General features: G+C 35.2%; 2 protein-coding genes and 1 long non-coding RNA gene across 3 annotated transcripts; 1 reads left to right on the top strand and 2 right to left on the bottom strand.

Moving 5' to 3' along the window:
* Window positions 1-5,709: 5,709 nt before the first annotated feature.
* Window positions 5,710-6,611, top strand: LOC144998513 (uncharacterized). The gene is made up of 2 exons (XR_013660354.1): window positions 5,710-6,188; window positions 6,298-6,611. It is a non-coding gene; the product is annotated as an uncharacterized LOC144998513 (long non-coding RNA).
* A 2,611-nt stretch (window positions 6,612-9,222) lies between these two features.
* LOC145048438 (embryonic stem cell-specific 5-hydroxymethylcytosine-binding protein) lies at window positions 9,223-11,687 on the bottom strand. Its single transcript, XM_078996923.1, has 8 exons — window positions 11,507-11,687; window positions 10,839-10,995; window positions 10,624-10,709; window positions 10,431-10,543; window positions 10,271-10,336; window positions 9,947-10,056; window positions 9,780-9,845; window positions 9,223-9,687 (listed from the first exon to the last, which is right to left on the bottom strand). The coding sequence occupies exons 1-8, from the start codon at window positions 11,599-11,601 to the stop codon at window positions 9,382-9,384; spliced, it is 999 nt and encodes a 332-aa protein (XP_078853049.1). The 5' UTR covers window positions 11,602-11,687; the 3' UTR covers window positions 9,223-9,381.
* Window positions 11,688-12,840: 1,153 nt separating this feature from the next.
* Window positions 12,841-14,960, bottom strand: LOC145046975 (uncharacterized). The gene is made up of 4 exons (XM_078995231.1): window positions 14,907-14,960; window positions 14,371-14,676; window positions 13,556-14,019; window positions 12,841-13,453 (listed from the first exon to the last, which is right to left on the bottom strand). The coding sequence occupies exons 1-4, from the start codon at window positions 14,958-14,960 to the stop codon at window positions 12,841-12,843; spliced, it is 1,437 nt and encodes a 478-aa protein (XP_078851357.1).
* Between the last annotated feature and the right edge of the window lie 5,356 nt (window positions 14,961-20,316).

Below are 20,316 nucleotides of genomic sequence, written 5' to 3'. Positions count from 1 at the left end.
AACAACAACTGAAAACCGTAAGCACGAAGCCTAGTGAGTTCCCCCACTGTACCACATACCATATAATCACATAGCATACATACTGCCACGCAATTCTGGGGTGCCCAACCTACCCGGTACGACCATTCTGGGGTGTCGACCTACCCGTGTCAAGCCATTCTGGGGTGCTGACTACCCATGCCAAGCCGTTCTAGGGTGCTAACTACCCATCAGTCCTAACAATTGAACCTCGGGGACTGCTCCCCTTCTACTACCACTAACACATATAACAGATCATACTGGCATATAAACATATCATCACATACTGTCAGAAATAGTTGGGGTACCTGACCTACCCTTCGGTCCTAACGACCGAACTCTACTACTATCACATATCATGCCATCATATAACCTATCAGGTAGTAGCAAACCTAGATGATATCACAAAGACAATCATCTAACATACACCTCCTACTGATGGGCCGACATTGTGGCCGTAGACCCACCACTACTGGAAGGTAACTCACCTCGAAAGTAGCTGCTGAAGTCTGCTTGCTAAGCGCCTGACTGCTGAATCGCAAATCCTTCGGCTATAATCATAAACATAGGTTAGACACCCATAAATACACTTAGGTCAAAACACTGGCCCTCCCTTGGTCCAAGGTCAAATCCTTGGTCAAAGTCAACGTCCATTTGACTGGACTCGCCGAGTCACGGCATAGACTCGCCGAGTCCTTCTCCTATTAACCCGGTCCTACTCGATCAGTCCTCCTTCACACTCACTGAATCACCCTTAACTCATTACTTGGGACAATTGAACCGACTCGCGACCCAACTCGCCGAGTTTGAAGAACAACTCATTGAGCTCCAGGCAATCTTCATAGGACTCGCCGAGTTGTTCATCCAACTCGCCGAGTCTAAGGCCATCTTCATGGAACTCGCCGAGTTCCACTTTGGTACTCGCTGAGTCCCTTGACCCTTTTACCCTATAGGCCAAATTTGAGACATGCAACGCTTCGAAACCACAGATCTATGATCCTAGGGCATGGTTATCAAGAAAAGTTGCAAACTTTACGTGCATGCATGGCCCTACAAGCTCCAAAAGGCAAATCGAAGCTTTTTATGAGTTCATACACTCAATGGGGACCTCAATCACTCCAACCGCATAAACTTTATACTTCTAATACGTCCATATTGTCTAGATCTTAAGTCCTTTCGGACCATTAGGCACAAACACAAGGAGTATGGTGTTTTAGGGCTTGAAAACCACCATTTTAGGGACAAAAGGGGATCTAAAGAACTAGTGATCAAGGTAGGGGCTTTTCTACCTGAATGGAAACCTCTTGCAGTGTAGATTCTGGATCAACCTCTCCTCCTTGCACACCACAACCTCTTTCTTCTTCTTTAAAGCTCCAAATCTTCTTCACAAGGCCATAATCACTCTTAAGATCAAAATGGGGGCTAGGGTTTCACTCTTCAGCTCTCCGGAAGTGCTAGAAACAAGGGAGGCCGAGTTAGTGTGCTTAAATAGGGTGTCAATACTCGGGTTAGGGTTTTTGCCCAAACAGTGCCTACTCGCCGAGTCCAAGGCTCAGACCCCGTGTCTCAACCCTCTCCTACTCGGTGAGTCGGTCCTTCAACTCGCCGAGTCCAAGGCAAAAATGCATGAATTATGAATTTTAATTACAAGAAATACGTACCGAGAACTAGGTGCTACACTTACGCTCATCCACACCATTTTGAGATGAAGTATGTGGGCATGAGACACGATGAGCAATAGCAGGTTTTTGAAAATATTTATGAAGTTTTTGGTATTCACCACCCCAATCAGACTGTATACTTTTTATTTTGGCATTTAATAGGCGTTCCACATGAGTTTGAAAAGTATAAAACACTTGCTCAACATCTGATTTATTTTTAATAAGATAGATCCAAGTAAAACGACTGTAATCATCGAAAAACTAACATAATATCTAAAACCTCCACTAGACGTCTGAGTTGGTCCTCAAACATCAGTATGAACCAGCTCAAGAGGAAATGAAGTGACACGACCTGAACTATGATAAGGTAATTGGTGACTCTTAGCCCGTTGGCAAGCATCACAAACAAATGACTCTCTAGAAAAAGAACAACCTATTTTATTCAACTTCAAAATAGACTTGACCACTGTTGAATTTGGATGACCAAAACGCCTATGCCATTGAGATGATGAGACTTTGACATTGGAAAACGCTTGAGGACGACTACGACTGATCGGTACTGAATAGAGTCCCCCTTTACTTCTACTGAGCATGATTGTTTTCTTCGTGGCAGTGTCCTTAACAAAAAAAGACATTAGGATAGAGTTCAATAAACACATTGTTATCTATGACAAGTCTATGGGAAGATAAAAGATTTTTGGTAATATGAGGCACATGAAGAATGTTCTTAAGAACAAGGGGTCTATCGATATCGGGAATTAATGAATGACCAATATGAGAAATAGACAAACCTGATCCATTTGCCACCTGAACTTGATCCTTCCCAATGTATCTTTTTGAGTTGTTAGATGATCCAAATCGTTAGTAAGATGATATGTCGGTCCACAGTCTATAAACCACCCACTATCAGTATGATAGCAACCTGTAGTCACACTATTTCCACTGCAAAAATCATCAGCATGGTAGGAGTGATTGAACCTGTTTCTGCAAGTTAAAGTTGTATGACCTTGTATTCCACAAACTTGACACCGTGACCCACCATTGTTTCTTTCACGACCACGACCACGTCCTCTATCATCATTTCCTCTGTAGTTGCCTCTGTGATAGTTGTTGGATGTGTGATATCCTCCGCTATTATTGTTGTTGTTGCTGTTAAAATTGAGATATGGTGCACTGGGTTCTTGGTGAGTCACATTGTTTACTAATGAAGTGAACTCAACTGTATTTCCCACAGTTGCAAATTGGGCTTCATGAGCAATCAAGTATGAGTAGAACTCAGGCAATGTTACCTTTCGTTCGTCGCTCAGAACTGTAATGGCTATAAAGATGTCACTGTGATCGGGTCCTAATCCAGCCAAAATGTACCTGATTACTTCCTCATCATTCATGGGTTGCCTAATATTTTCCATTGTATCGGCAAACCCTGTCATCTTCTGATAGTACTCAACTATACTCATGTCTCGCTTCTTGGTAGTTGATAATTGTGTTGGTATCTGAATCGAGTTGCCCCGATGTTGGGCAGAAAACATAGTGTGAAGTGTGGTCCATAATTCATGAGCAGTGTTGTTATTTCGAATTAATTGAGGGAGAACCTTCTCAGTCATGGAGGATAGCAGTCCTCCAATTACCGCCTGGTCTTGAATCATCAGGTTTGATACTCTGGATTGGGTTTTTTCTTAATCACAGATGGAGATTCTTTATCATCAACACTAGCTTCACTAGCGATTGTAGCCTTTGGTGCCGGTGTGGTCCCATCGAGGTGCCCAAAGAGTTGCACTCCTCGAAGAATATGGATAACCTGAGCTTTCCACAGCAAGAAATTTGTGCGTGTCAATTTGCACGATATGGCAGTGGCTATGGTGGAGGATTTGACTATTGTAGTCATTGTAGAGATGCTCGTTGAAAGAAGAATAAGGAACACGAATGGGATTTTAGGTTTTAGGAAGGGGTCTTAGCTCTGATACCAAGTTAAGAAAATTGATATTGGCGTAAATAGTCCTGAGGGGTATAATCTCATTATATAGAAACACTTTACAATAACAAGATAAACAATCAGATCCGAAAACTATGGATCTAATCTTTACAACAATTCTATCTAAACATTTAAATATGAGACTTATCTATTATCTGTTTTACACTTTCAGTTCAAAAGGGAAAGACCCGACATGATTGCATTGCATCCATTAGAGATTTCACACTTATAATTTGATGATACTCTGATATTCCTTTTGAAACACTATTGACATTGATGATTTATTATGATATATACTGATTTTTTTCCTATTTAAAGATGAAAAACCGTCTATGAGTTTTGGGATGTTTCAGTGAAACACATATATGAAATATATACCTAAGGAACCCAACACCCACTTCAAGAGCATAGATCGACCACCTATCGGTAACATTTTGACCTTCCATAAAGAAATATTTTTTTAAAACTGCTTTGTAACAACTTTATAACCTACAAAATGTGACATACAAGCCCCCACTGGGAGGCCTAAATATATAAACATGAACTTCATTGCTTAACAACTTGCAAGCAAAGTAAACTGATGGACCTTCGTTTCTATCACACCAAAACCAAAAAGATTAGATTTATTAAGGTTTATTTACAACCCATAAACCATAAAATCACTACAAAATAGCAATAATATTAATAATACTCTCCTTTCGCCAATTACCTAAAATATTGTATCGTCTGCATAAAACAAATGCATAACTGCAAATCATTAATAGTCTGAATACCACACAAAATAGTCTGCTTCCATTGCATCCTCTAAAGTGACATGCAACCCTTCCATTACAAGTATAAACAAAAAAATGATAAAGGGTCTCCTTATCTCAATCTACGTCTGATGACGAACTCATCCGTAAAGCTTCCATTAATCGAAATGGAAGATTTACATTACCCAAGCAACCTCTAATCAAAGAAATCTATCTCTGATGAAAACTTATATACTAAAGGATTTGGTAAAGAAAATTCCAAGAGAATGAATCATATGCCTTCTCGAAATCTATAATGAGTATCATAAGCTTATCTTCTTATTTTTAAAGGCATCTACGACATCCAAAATCTACTTTGAGGACCTCAAAATCTATTTTGAGGATCATATGTAGATCGTATGCCTTCTCGAAAATTCCAAGAGAACGAATCATATACCATCCAAAACATGTTTACCTTTAATGAAGGCATACTACTTCATACTCACCACCAAATCAACAACCTAAGCCAACCGAAGAGCAAGCAACTTAGCGATGATTTTGTATTGAATACCAACTGGACTTATCGGTCGGTAGTCCTTGTTGAGCAAGGAATTTGATAAAAAAAATGTCAATTTGTAAAAAAAAATTGATGAATTTAAAAGAAAATCTATTAGGTTGTAGCGCATTATCACTTCTACAAGCCCATACAACATTTTGTACTTCTTTGAATGAACGTAGTTTATCCAACTCTTAAGCCATATCTGTTTTGATACCAAGAACCATAATAAGCTTCAAAATTTTATTTATAAAATTCCACGAACGCTTCTTTTACCCGAGAATATTGCATCATCATTCGGCATCCACACAGATCCCTTTTAGGTTGGAGGGTGTGGAGCATCGCATGCTATGCTGCCATGTCATCTTTAAAGCCACTTAATGTTTGTCATGTCAGTTTTATCACACAACATAAATAGCATGTCTTTTTCAATGAATGGGTCAAGTTGGTAAAAATAGAAAAAAAAAAAAGTAATTATCTAAACCTTCACTCACTCTCTCTCTCTCTCTCTCTCTCTCTCTCACTCATCGACACTATAGTGCCATTTAACCCATTTTTGCTTGGCATGCCACTGTCGGGGGTTAGCGTATGCCATGGATCCCGAGCTATATACCGAGAAAAATTTCATCCACTCCTCCGAGCCTTATTTCCATCTATCTACATTTTTTAAGAATGTTGTGATAAAATTTTGTGTTTTATCGCCTCAATGGGCCGTTTGATTTTCACTTTCTACATAAAGATTTTTCAATCTCTTGCATTCTGCTAATCACATTTCTCCTTTGCACCATAATGTTTTGAGAAACAATTCCCAATTCCATATTATATATCCAATAAAAGCACAACAATCTTAGCTACAGTTAGCTACAGAACCAATTTCAAGCCGGTGGTTTTTTGGTTTGGCGTATCTGGCTGGTATAGCCGATGAACAGTGAAAGCTACCCCCAAATCGTTTTCTTCCACTAAACATCACCAATACCAACGCCTATTGGGAATTTCTGTTGCATCTCCACACCGGCTTCTCCTTATATTCCGTCTTCCTTCACCTCTACCTACCTCTCTGCCAAGTTCGATTACACTATGATTTTGATTGTCGATATTACGAGGGCAAGATTGAATACGATAGTCAAGACCCTAACCCCGGAGGCGACGATAACTTTGAACCATTCAATAGCAGAAGTTAGCCGTTGATCAGACAATGTTGCTCTGTCTCGCAGCAACGGTTTTTCTGCTTTAACAGGGTTTAGACGAAGGTCAGTTTGCGTTGTAAAAAGGGAAATTTATTTTCTCTTTTCACATTTGACTCTAGGTATCTCGTTATTCACCAGTAGAGATTAGTGAGATGTAAAATATTTTGTTTAGGTTTGATTACGGTGAAGCATCTGCAGAGTTCTTCAGCGGTTTCATTGGCGCGTATGATCAATCCCAGATTGATAATAACTCCTCTCTTACTTTCGGTGATGCCGTAGATAACAAAGAAAAGGTGACGAATCTTAGTTCCTAACAATTATCGTGATTATATCCTGTGACTTTAAGTACTTTCTAATAGTTGCCCTAATTTGCATCAACTTCATGAGTTGGATTGAGTCGCTTTCTACAGCTTCACTAAATTATTTGACAACTTTCAAGTTCGTTGAATGGAATTAGAAATTTTTAAATGATATTCATGTTGTTCACATCTTTTGCTCATATACCAACATTATGAACTTTTATTTTGGAATGCAATCTATTTGCCATATAACCATCATTTGTTGACACAATCCAATTAAAAACTATAACCCTACGGACACATGCGAAGCATGGGTCTCGTCACTAGTTTCTATCAATTTCCAATAATTTAGCTTCCAAAATATCCCTCTCGACACTCATTTTCTTCAAGTTCATCATATGCCAATCTTTAATTTTAGACTTTAGGAACTTTCAGTTTTTTCTTAAAATGAATAAAATGGTTAGCTCATGTGTTGTATTCATATTCGATCCAAGAGGTTCTCACCAAATCCTCAAACCCTTCTTGGTCAAGCCAAGAATCAAACATCTTGAAGGATCGCAGTACATAATCAAAACGCTCATGTTTCATTAATATTGGACGATGATATGAAATAGAATGATCCTACAGTGACCAATAATTCCTGAAAAACCTCCAAGGCTCCAACACTTGGATACCAAAAATCGATCTAGTTTACTCATTTTCTAACGCCACTTCTATTGCTTCCAGTGAAATTAAAACCACTAATGTGAACATCAATCAACTACATCTCTATAATGAAATTATTAAAATGGTATGTCGTGAATTGACAAAAGATCGGGGCCTTTATTCCATTGCAAACTCCCAACAGCTACTCGGATACCAAAAGTCGATCTAATTAGGGCCTTCAATAAAGTTTTTGAAAAAGATTTCTTATGTTGAAACTTGTGTTACGGTTTTAGATTTGTTGATACGGCTTGACATCAAAAAACTTATTGAAAAAGCTCCATACGTTGAAATTTTAAATGTGATGTCATATTGTCATTGTTGATTAATATATAAATAAATAAATAAATAATTATGGATTCGGCTCTTGCAAGTTGCAACATATACTTAAATGTTTTTATGGGTTTAGTTCTTGACGTACATACCATACTGTTGATGTTTTATATGTGGTGTCGTTGATTTACGGATATTAATTTTATGGGTTCAATTCTTGCAACATATACGTCAATATTTTTATGAGTTCAATTATTGCCGTACATAGAAAGTCCTTTTTTTTTTTTTTTTTTCTTTTTAATTGATGTCTTTGTGTCTACACAAGTATAAAGGCTAGATACTGAAATTCGTATAAGCGTTTTAAAACTCAATAATAAAAATAATGGAGTAATTCAGAAAACTCGTTTGATCCAAATTATATATTAACAAATCATCGCCGACAACGTAATTTTTTTTTTTTTAATCCTCGTCTTGAATTTTTTTAGATCTACTACTCAATATGAAAGAAAGTTCGTGTGTATATGCATCATAATGGCTCTTCGATTCATTGGTTTTTTAAACGATGTATTTTATTTTACCCAATAAAAATAAAAAACAACTAAAAATCACACGTGAGAACTCTTCATGTATGTCGATGGTCATCTTGCTGTCAAAATTAGGTGTTATTACGTATACTGAAAACAACTTTTAAGAACTCTTCATGTGTATCAATAGTCATCTCGCTGTCTCCCGCGTATAGTTTAATGCCATAAATTAGATTGGATGCAACTTTATAAAAAGTTAAATAAAAAAAATAGTTGTTAATGATTGTAACAAATTTAATCACTTGTTAATAAGTCATATTTTTGCATATAAAGGCTTAAAGCAACACACCTCCCTTCCATATATAATCATTGCTCTCCCACCTCTAAAAGACCATTTTCTTTTAAAAGAAGGTTTTCACTTTTCATTACTATATCAATCATTTCAATAGAAAACAAGATTATTACCATACTAACAGATAATAAAATTAAATTCAAAACATTAAAAACTTGTAAAAAAAAAAAGAAATAAAAGCTGTCAAAAATGTTTAGTAAAAAACAAATCAAACATAATAGTGTATTTTTAATAGACACATACCGTACAGTTCACTGTACATAATTTACTTTACCGCCAGTGGTTTAGATTTTAGTTTAATAGTTTAATAATCTCATCAGCCAATGATAATTAAATTAATTATGTTGATTTCCGTGGGGACCACCAAGATAATTCATCAATAAGCTTCGGAACCCATCAAAGTTTATTAAAAAATAAAAATCGAAACACTATATATACCAACTACCAGAAACAAATGATATATGTGATGTGATATAACTTAAGACATGTTTAAAAGAGGAGCAGGAGCCATGACATTCTCTGTGTTTGCCAACTCCACCACCACGACCAGGTGTTGCCGCCCACACCGCAGGCTGAGGAGGAGGAAGAGCACCACAATCCGCTTGGGAAATAAGCTGAGGAAGCTCCGGTCAAGATCACGGGTGGTGGTGTGGCCATTTCTGTTCTTGAAGAAGTTCATCATGAAGATGGTGTCAGAAGGAAGGTTCATGGAAGCTTATTATTCCACATTACCAATTCTTCAGCCCCAATTGTTTCCTCTCTGTTAACTTTTCTCAAATTCTTCGTGTTTCTTAGTAGTTTTTTTTTTTTTTTTTTTCTTTTCGACTTAATTAACTTGAATGTAGATACTCTATTTTTGTGCATAGAAACTATTGCCTTGTTTTCAAATCTTACAAGACAACACAAAAATATATTATACTGTGTTTGTTTTGTATCGAGACTGAAACTGATGTCAACAGCACAAAAATTGCAAAAGACATAAATACCCTCGTTTTCAAAACCAAAAATAGCCCTAAAAAGCTTGTTTCAGTCCAGTCCAGTCTTGTCAAAGTTAAGAATTCCAACAACATAAGGATTACAACAACTAACAATTTATACATGAAAAACTAATTTTTACCAAAGTAGGAGAAAAGTGTTTTCTGATTATCAGATGAGGTTTTCAAGTTGGCTTTCTTTTTAGCTGGGCTAGTTAACTTTTTGTCAGCTTCATCAACTTTTACTTTTATATCAGATGAAGACACGTCATCATACTCACGTTTCAGATGTGAAGTCTCAGTTTTTGTTTCGGGTTCCTGTTTTGGACTTTTTGGTTTTTCTGTTTTCTCAACCTCTTTAGGCTCTGATTGATTTTCAATTTTAGTCCCCATCTTTGCAAAGAACATCGAGATTGGTTTTGTTTCCTTCACTTGAATCTGCAGTTTGTAATTACAATTTACAAAAATAATAATAAATTAATAATAATAAAAGAAGTTTAGCCAATTTTGAATGTGTATAAAGCGCATACCTCCTTTATACACTCTGGTCCATCAAAAGAAGGCTTGCCCATTGCTGGTGTCACAGGGTACCAAACCTGAAACGAAATTATTTCTCAACAATATTTAAAAATATAAATAAACTACAAATTTTTTTAATCAAAATATGTTACAAGATCTGTATTATTAATAGTATTACCAAGTCTGGTTCTTCATAGGGTTTGAGTAATGAATCAAACTTGGAAGATGGAGATCCATCTAGCCACTCATTAGTTGACTCCTTGTTCCCTAAAATAACAGGCATCCTGTCTACAATTGGGAAGAATCATTTGATGTTAGATTTTTAAACTATACATAATTTAAAAATTCCCATTAAAAGAGAATATGGTATGACATGTACTGGGACAGGTGTCAGTAGGTGGAACAAGGAAGACCAAATCCCAGAAAAAGAAAGTTAGAATATTACAGAGAAAAAAAAAAAAAAGTATATAGTAATATAGTATTACATTACACTATTACTAACCATGGAGGCAACCAAAGGCTGATGAAGAACTTGTTGTCAAAATAGTAAAAGTGTATTGAATCTCCCCTGAACCACAAAATATAATAGTCATGTAAATCTTATTTATTTTCTGGCATTAATGAAGAAAAAAATATATATAGTTTTCTAAAGAAAGGTAAACCTTCAGAGTTTTTCCAAGAATCATAAAGAGCAGCAAAGACAAGGGGGCGATCATCCTTCAGATGAATATAGTATGGCTGTTTTTTCCCACCATCTTTCTTCCACTCAAAAAACCTGAAAAAAAAATGGTAAATGAGAATATGAGAAAAATTATAAACATAAAAATACAGCTTTTTACAAGAGTTACAACTTACCCTTCCACCACAACCAGACATCTATTTCCAGGAAGAAGACGACGAAATGAAGCCTTTTCACCAATGGACTCTGAACGAGCATTGAACTGGCAAATACAAGATCAATTAGACTAAATAACTTTACAATATCCCAAAAATGTTAATCAAAATGTGGACAGATTATGATATGTCTATATGAAAACTGTTAACAGATATAAGTAAAGTTGTGACATTACCATCCTGTAATAGTCTGGTTTTTCTGTGTTTTTAGTGAAGCTTGGAATGAGTCCCCATTTCATGCATTGCACAACAGCTCCTTCACTGTTTGCTCCTGTGTCTCTTCGAATAACAGGCAAGTTTGATCCAGGGGAAACATTATATGCTGGACGATACCTGAAATTTCAATTCAAACAAATCAATTTACAAGGGATCGTTACGTATAACAACTAAAGTGTGTAGCAACATGAATATATCGAAATCAATTTCAGGTTTCACAACATTCATACAGCTTTAAGGATAAATCTCTCGCTAATTTGAAACTTTAATCGGAAATCGGAATATGATAGTAGAAGAGAGAAGAAACGATATCAAGCAATATGAATCGACAACAATCCTTCAACTGGTTCAAATTCCGATAGAAACAAAGAGAGATCAGACAACAGCCAGATATACAAATTAAAATACACGAGTTCGATAGCGAGACAGCAAGGGGTGAAGGACTCTGTAGAAGAAACACTACGTAAATGATAACCGACATTATAAAATGACAAATGACAACACCAGAAAAAAACAAAAATACTCCGATGGTGAAGTTGAAAGTGCGATAGATCAAATCGGAAACATAAACAAGGAGTAAACACATAAGTTGGAGGTTAATGAGTTGTGTGGGAGGAGATGGACTTACCGGTCTGTATCGACGAAACGAACGCGGCGGTTACCGAGGTTGCAAGAGCGAGGGATATCGTCTGGACGGATAGAACAGCGACAACGGCCACACATGACTCAACTTCGTCGTCCTCCGGTTTGGTTCACCGTTTGGGGAATGGTCAGTGGAAGAAAGGCGGGAATGTAAGTAGGGTTCGGTTTCCTCTTTTCTCTCTTATTTCAAGACTTGCAAGGGAGTTTTTTTTTTTATTTATTATTTTTTTTTTTTATAATTATTATAAGGAATGAATAAAAAAATAAAAATAAAAAGCTGTGTTCTTTAAATTTTGTAAGGAGAAAAAACGAAAGAAACACAAGAGGCCTTGCTTTCGAGTTTATTTAGGAGCATGTGTGTATCGAAATTTTGGATCTTGACGGTGTTAGGGGTGTTTGATTTTCCTTTTAAAATAGCTTTTTTACTTTTAACTTTTCCGGAAATTTATAAAAGTTCAATAGTTGTTCCTTTGAAAAAATATTTACCAGGTTTTTTCAAAAATATTTACCAAAATGGTATTTTTTTCATTTCTTTTTTTACTTTGCAGTTTTCTTTTCTGTTTTTTCTATTGTAAATACTTTTTTTTTTCTCTTTTATTTCTTCTTTTAATGTCATATATATATATATATATATATATATATATATATATATATATATTAAATAACAACTTTTATTTTAGTTTTTTTATTACCTTTTCTACTGGTTTTTTAACAGTTTTTTTTATCTTTTTTTTTTGTGTTCTTTTTAAATATTCATTTTTTTATACCATCTTTTGACTATCAAATTTTAGTCATCATAAATTAAAAACACAATATATTTGAAGGTACAAAAATTCTAACATTTACATACAATGTTTTTAAGGTAAAAAAACTCAACATAGTTCGTTACAAAAAAAACACCACAAAACAACTCCAACATTGTTTATTACAAAAAGAAAAACATCACAATTTGCTTGAACTTGAACCGTAACAAATCCTTACCTATAAAAAAAAAAGAAAAAAATAATAAGAGAATAATCACAACAAATACCATAAAAATATATTTTGTTTAAACTACCTTGGCATAGACGGACATCGTTTTCGATTATGCCCCGGTTGCCTACAAATTCCACAAAGATTGACATGTCTTCCTTCTTTAATATCCATACCATTTTTTAGTCTTGTTGAACGAGGACGACCTTTTTTATTTCGTAATAGTTCTAAATTTGGAAGTAATTCATTAAATGGTGATTGTGGCCAATACGCTTCATGAGGAAGCGGGGAGAACTCAGATGCCCAAGTAGCACAATAGTATTCAATCGAGTAACATTTATCAACATATTACCAACTATTCAAAGAGAGTTTGGCACATGCACTCAAGACATGAGAACAAGGATATTTAAATGTCTCCCATTTACCACATGTGCAAGTTTTTTGCTCCAAATTAACTACTTGCACATTTCGACCTCTTTGAGTTATCAACTCAAATATACCTTTTTCTCGGTTAAAAGATCTTAAGGAATGTGCACTTGCTTTTGCCATCAAAGTTATTTGTTTTACAACAACATGTGGAGTATGTGTATCTCCATTAGCTTGAGAACTAGATCCTAAATGATGTTTCACATCAAAATAATGCACCATTCTATAGAATGTTAGTTGCACACAAGCTGTGATTGGTAAAAAACGAGCACCTTTAAGTACACTGTTGAAAATCTCTGACAAATTTGTTGTGAGCAACCCATATATCCTTCCACCATCATGTGCAAGTGTCCATCTATTAAGTGGATGACTCTCCAACCATTCTCGAGCACGTGGATTTAACTTCCCAATTTCTTCCATGATGGAGTTGAACTTTCGAATTTGATTCTGACTCCCAGCACGATAAGCTAAAGCTTTCAATTCTGAATTACGAAACTTGTCATAAAAGTTGCTGATGAAATGTCGTAAACAATACCTTCAGAAAAAATAATGTAAGTTAATGAAGCAAGTTATTGAAATGTCATAAAAGAATACTTCAAAAATATAACAATACCTATGAAAAACATGTGGTTCTAACCATGGAGATCCATGCTCATTGACAGCCTTAAGAATTCCACCATGACGATCATATATTAGACATATGCCTTCACGGTCTTTTACCACATGATTCTTGACATGAGAAAGAAACCAATCCCAAGTATCATAAGATTCATTTTCTACAATAGCAAATGCAAGTGGTAAATTTTGATTATTACCATCAACTCCCATTGCAATCAACATCTTACCCTTGTATTTTCCATACAAGTGTGTACTATCAATGCTAATCACCGGTCGACAATAGTGAAACCCTTTGATAGAGGGAGCAAAAGCCAAAAAAATACACCTAAATTCAACTTCATTCACATTAGTCGATCTTGAAACACACCATTCAACTATAGTTCCTGGATTGAACTTTTGAAGTGCGCCTAGATATTTTGGTAAAGCGACATAAGACTCTTCCCAGTTTCCAAACACATGTTCAATTGTTTTTTGCTTCCCAACCTAAAGCTTATTATATGAAGGAGTATAGCCCAATGTTTCAACTATTTCAGCTCTCAAAGCCGGAATGATGATAGAAGGTTGCTCTTTTATAAGGTGTCTAGTTTCCATAGCAATCAAGCTTGCATCTAGGTTCGGATGGTCTTGAGAAAGCTTATAGTGTAAACAAGTGTGTGGACCGGTATATGATGTGATTTCAAAATAACCACTACGTTTACGTTTACTTGCATGAAGTCTCCATTTGCAACCAGATTGTAAGTACAACTTGCATCTTAGAGTCCAAATAGTTGGGCGTGACTCAATGACCTCAAATTGTCTATGTGTCCTAATGCTATGTATTTTGATTGCTCTAACAAGTTCCTCTTTATCCTTGAAAGAATCTTTTCCCAACTCTTGCGTAAAATCATTATTACTCGTTGATTGTGTCACAATCCAATTGTCATCAATAGTCAAATTTGTTCCTTCCATATTAGTAAAAGTTGAAGACACTTCAACATTATTATCAAAAGATGCTTCCTCATCATCTTTATCTCCAATTTCATCTTCCAATATTTCATTTAACTCAATTTCATTGTCTATATTCATCACATTAGTCACAACAGCAGCTTGAGAGATTATAGAAAAAATTTCATTGTCAATCATGTCTATTATAGAATTCATCTACAAAACAAACAAAACAAATTTTACAATTTTACTCTTAATTTTTTTAACAATCATAAGAAAATATTGATTCGCATGTCATCTTCATATTTTTTGTCTTCACAATATTCTTTTACACACATACATACATATTTAATACCACCAACATATAATATTCAATTAAATTATCAATAAGTAGCAAAACATAAATAATATTAAAATGAAAACATTTATGTAATTTCCAATGTAACCAAAGAGCAAAAAAGCATGGTGTGTGATGTTTGATGCATTAAGTTAATATTCATATTTACGTTATGTATGTTCTAAACATATATAATCACAGTTAAGCTAACAAATCAAGTCAATAATGAAGAAGAAACAAAAAAGCAAAAAGCAAAATAAATAAATAAATAAATAAATTCAAATACTAAAGAGATGATGAACAAGATCTAACAACAAAAAGCTTCAACGGAAAAAAAAAATGTAACCTGATGGATGATGGCACTGCAGCAGGGATGTCAAACAGAAGATGAAGGCCGATTTCTTTTTTTTTTTTATTCTCTAAAAATTAAACAAAAAAGGTGCAGAATAATCAAAATCTCATACCTTGAATGGAGGAAGGGTGGAACCGTGGAAGAGGTTGCAGGTCTGCTCGCCGGCGACGGATGGACTAGGTTGCAGGTGGCCGGCGATGGTGGATGTGGGACAGCCGACAACGACCAAACAATGGTGGAGCCCTAATTATCGTTTACGATTTTTTGTTTTTTCTTTCTGTTCGTATTTCCCTCCAGGTAATACAAAAAAACGTGTTTTTTTTCTGAGAAAATGACAAAAATAGTCATTTACACTAATGACATTACAAAAATTGCCAAAAAATATCGAAATTACAAAATTAGCCAACGATGTCGCAGATGGAGATGCCCCATCTGCGAAATCATCATCTCATCTGCGAATGTACAAGCACCTAAAGCACAGTTGTGCTTTAGGTGCTTGTACATTCGCAGGTGGTTTTTTTTTTTTTTTAATTTTTTTTGTGTATATATAGGGGTAATTTCGCAGATGGAGAAGGTCCATCTGCGAAATACTCTTACTCCTATCTGCGAAATACTGATTTTTTTTTAATTTTTTTTTAATTTTTTTTTTTTAGTTTGACTATGAAATGAATTGGTTTGACTACGAAATCATGTTGCTATATAAAAAGTTTTGTAGAAAAATATCATTTTGGTTGTTATTTGTTTAGGAACTTTCTCTACAATTTGCTCAAAAAATGATTGAATATTTGGTTTGTCTTGTAACCGGTGGGAGATGGCAAGTTAATGGAACTAATCTGGAATACATATGTCCACAGGGAGGTATTTCTGAACTTGCTTTGATATTTTCTGAGTATATTAGTTATAGTGATTTTGTATCTTTGGTAAGAAGCAAAATTGGTTTGTTAGACAAATATATAATTAGTCTTCGTTTTCATCATCCCGAATTAAATTATTATATAGCTATAGTTGAAGACATGGATGTTAGAATGTTGATAAACGTAATCAAATGTAGTGGAGGAAGGGTTGTGAAAGTGTTTGTAGTGGTTGATGAAGTTGAGGAGGTTAATGGGGGTGGTGAAATTGAAAACCAGCTTGTTGGTAATTCATGCAGTTATAAAGAGAGCAACGATCCAATAGGTACTTTCAATACTCCTAGTGTACCTCAGTTTCACAGTGTTGCTGAAAATGTTAATGTTAGTTATTCACCTATTCACTATGTGGATCCTGAGAATTACAAGCATGTTGGTGATGATAATGTTGGTACTTATCTTGATAATGTGGGTGGTCGTTGTGATGATGTTGCCGAACCAGAAGTTAAAGTTATAAGTAGGCGTGTGGTAGATAAAACTAAAAAGAAAAAAAATTCAAGTCAAAAAAATGAAAAAAATCATATTTACGGGCATTATGTTGATGTTGGTGATGTATGTTTAGATATAACCGAGCTACAAAGCAATTCCGATGGAGATGAGTTGGGTGATGAAGTTAAAGCTAAGTTTCCCGATAACCTTTTTCACGATATGCCTCCTGTACCAGCATGGCCAGTTGATATTAATGAAGATATCCCAACACAGATGGTAGACATGAATCTTCAAAAGATTCAATGTGAGAGTATATTTAAGAACAAAGAACTTTTAAAGCGATGTATTGGTAAAAAATGTCTTCGAGAAGGTTTCCAGACGAGGACAAGTAGATCCACCAAATCAAGGTATGAAGCTGTGTGTGTTTCGAAAAATTGTTCTTGGTTACTAAGAGCAAAAGCAATAAAAAATTTTGATGGACTTTTCCAAGTGAATAAATTTGTTGATGTACACACATGTTCTTCAACATTGTTGCAACCTAATCATCGACAAGCAAACAAATATGTTTTGGGTGATTATGTTGCTGATGTTTTGGTTGAAGACTATAGTAGAGTTTATCGGGGAAAAGAAATTGTTAATGATATGAATGCTCAATTGAATATCAATATCTCATACCATCAGGCATGGCGTGCGAAGCAATATGCATTGTTGTCGTTAAGGGGACGAAACAGGATTCTTTCACCAAACTTCCGGCGTATTATCACAACTTGGCCAAACATAATCCGGGTACTGTCACACATATTAAAACAGATGCTGATGATCGCTTTGAGTTTTTGTACGTCGCACTCGGTTGCTCGGTTAGTATTATCATATTATATTAATTTTTTAATATTTGTTTTGGTGTATTTGAATAGATATACAATGTATTGTAGGTACGCGCTTTTGTCAATTTTTGTAAGCCGACCCTAGTAGTAGATGGAGCTCACCTAAAGGGGGAGTTCAAAGGTACCATGTTACTTGCAGTTACTAAGGACGGACAAAACCAAATATTACCGGTCGCATATGGTATATGCAAAAATGAGTGTACCGATTCTTGGACATGGTTTTTTCAAAAACTACGTGAGTGCATAGGAAATATGCAGGAGCTTACAATTATATCTGATAGGTCTCCATCTATAGCAACATCCGTTGCCAACATTTTTCCCCATGCTCATCATGGAATATGTGGTGTCCATTTGTATTTCAACATAGTATCTAGATTCGGCAAGAGTAAGACGGTTAAAGGAATTTTTTGGGAGGCGTGTAGGGCGTACACAGTTGATGATTTTGATGTTGTCATGGATGTTATGAAAAAGACAAAAGAACCAGTATGGGAGTACTTAAAAAGTATAAATCCAGAAACTTGGTCAAGAGGACATTTTAAAGGGAACCCATACAATCTTATGTCGTCCAACAGTGCGGAGTCTATAAATGCATTATCTAGACACACACGTAAGGTGCCAATACTTATGTTGATCGATTTTTTTCGTGCTACAATGCAACAATGGTGGTTTCAAAGACGTAACTTTGTAGGTATTAAGTAAATTTTTAATATTAATGTTTTATTAATTTTGATGTTATTGATCTTAACTTCTTCATTTTGGCTATTTTTTTTTGCGGAAGCAACAACAACACTTACCCCTTGAGCGGATGAAATTGTAAAAGAAAATAAGAAAACTTTTATGAAATGGGATGTTTGCATGATCTCAAATACATGTTTGCATGATCTCAAATACAAAATGCGAGGTCAAAAAGGGGGCACAAAATGTGATTGTTGATTTCAAACATATGACATGTACATGTAGGCATTGGCAACTTGATGGGATCCCTTGTGGTCATGTCATAAGATGTTTAACAGTGAACAATTACCAAGACTGCTCAAGGTATGCATTAAATGCTTATTTTACCGAAACACTGAGGAAAACATATGAGGAATCAATAAACCCTCTGCCAAAGCCATCCGAATGGGAGATTCCCGATGATTTGATGATTGTTTAGCCACCAATAATGGATAAACGTCAGCCAGGCAGGCCAAGAAACACAGACCGCATTCCATCCCAAGGCGAGGGTCCAATTACAAAAGAGTGTTCTACATGTGGTCAAATAGGACACACGAGAAATAATTGTACTGGAAGGGCGTCCGGTAGCGGAGCACGTCACATAATTTCTACTGCAGAAATGACATTTAATACTGGTGGTTCAGCGAGTTGCTCACAAACCTTTAACGCTGATTTTCATATAAAACAACCTTGAAATGAAGACTAATGACGAGTTGTAAACTTATTATGTATTGTAATATTTTTATTAAATCTTACAAGACATTGCTATGCTTTCATATTTTTGTTTAGTTTGTTGATTATAACAATTAATGAAACCTTTATTTTATAAAATATAGTTTGCAGAATTTTTTTAACAATTACAACTTGTTATTTAAAAAAAAAAACAACAAACGATCCTTTTGCAACCTAATCTGTATCATGATAATATTATAACAACAATTTTGTAACTAATTTTTAATAAACTTGATCTATAAGCGGTATTTATACATACTAGACAGTAACGACAAGTCCAACTTTGAAATGACTAGACAGTAATGCCAAGTTACTGTAGTAACCTGCAAATCGTAGTGGAACCCTTAAGTGACATGACATAAATGACAGTTTGACATGATAAATCACTGCATAAAGCTGAAAATCGTAGTCCAAATGTAACCATTTCATAGTCAAAGTTTTAATTCGTAGTCTATTTATTTATATAAATAGATGTTTAAGATCTAAAAACCAAACACCCAAATCACCTAAACGAAACGAACTCCCATTATTAGAAATGTTGTCGAATGCAGCAAGTTCTTCGAATGAAGTACCTGGTTCCAATTCTGAAAGGCCATGGACGACAAACGAGGTGTTAGTTCTAACACGTTGCTGGCTAAGTGTTAAGGATGGTGTATCGTTACTTGCTCCCCCGCATTGACTAATTGGTGATGAATGGACTCGCATAACATCTTTGTTTAACCATGAGATGGGAAAAGGACAAAAAAGAGAAAAATCAGATGTTGTTACTAAGTGGCTGGATGTAAAGGAAGAAGTGACATGGTTCAATCGAGCATGTAATTATGCGAAACGTAACAATGTTCGTTATCGGGATGAAGAAGAGTTCTTGGAAGTTGTTACAGATTTTTACATCTGTGAGCATGACGACAAAGACTTCGAATATGAGGAAGTTTGGAGGGTTGTTAAAAATAAACAGTGTTTCATGTAGACCGCTCTAATTTCTGTTAAGAGTAACCCATGGACTTGTGTTTTACGTTAATGCTTTGTTTGTATTATGTTGTTGTTTTTCATGTAATTGTTGTAATGTTTGTAATGGTTCATGGAATCCTTGTTAGAAATGTATTCTGATGTATTGTGAAAACTAATGCAATGGGCATTTATTAATTCAAATTAATCATACGAGTTGCTCACATAATAAACTAATTTAGATTTTAAACAAACGAAATACATACGAAATACATGAAAATAACCTAGTACATGAAAATAACCTAGTACATGAAAATAACCTAGTACTCACATAATAAACTAAAATAGATTTTAAACAAACGGGATATATTTCAAAATATTCCAAGGGGCTTCAAACTGGAATTCCAACCCGTTACTTAATGACTTGTACTCCTCCTTAGCAGCTTCCAAGATGACCTCCTCAGTAGCACTTAAACGGGTATCGTCAATTTTGGTATAAAGATCGTTGAATAATAGAACTTCGATTTTCATTTCATACCATCTTGCTAAGATGTC

The sequence above is a fragment of the Lactuca saligna genome, chromosome 5 (genome assembly GCF_052625555.1).
Source record: "Lactuca saligna cultivar CGN05327 chromosome 5, ASM5262555v1, whole genome shotgun sequence".
Classification (NCBI taxonomy): Eukaryota; Viridiplantae; Streptophyta; class Magnoliopsida; order Asterales; family Asteraceae; genus Lactuca; species Lactuca saligna.
This window is presented reverse-complemented; position numbering and strand designations above follow the sequence as displayed.

Bases quoted from the DNA above. Each gene is read 5' to 3' on its own strand.
- LOC145048438 (XM_078996923.1), bottom strand. From the start codon at position 11,601: ATGTGTGGCCGTTGTCGCTGTTCTATCCGTCCAGACGATATCCCTCGC. The intron at 10,057-10,270 runs GTTAGTAATAGT...TCCCAATTGTAG, and splicing joins AGCCTTTGGTTGCCTCCATG to ACAGGATGCCTGTTATTTTA. The intron at 9,846-9,946 runs GTAATACTATTA...ATTTCGTTTCAG, and splicing joins CCTATGAAGAACCAGACTTG to GTTTGGTACCCTGTGACACC.
- LOC145046975 (XM_078995231.1), bottom strand. From the start codon at position 14,960: ATGAATATTAACTTAATGCATCAAACATCACACACCATGCTTTTTTGC. The intron at 14,677-14,906 runs GTTACATTGGAA...TTTGTTTTGTAG, and splicing joins CCATGCTTTTTTGCTCTTTG to ATGAATTCTATAATAGACAT. The intron at 14,020-14,370 runs GTTAGAGCAATC...AATAAGCTTTAG, and splicing joins TCAAGGATAAAGAGGAACTT to GTTGGGAAGCAAAAAACAAT.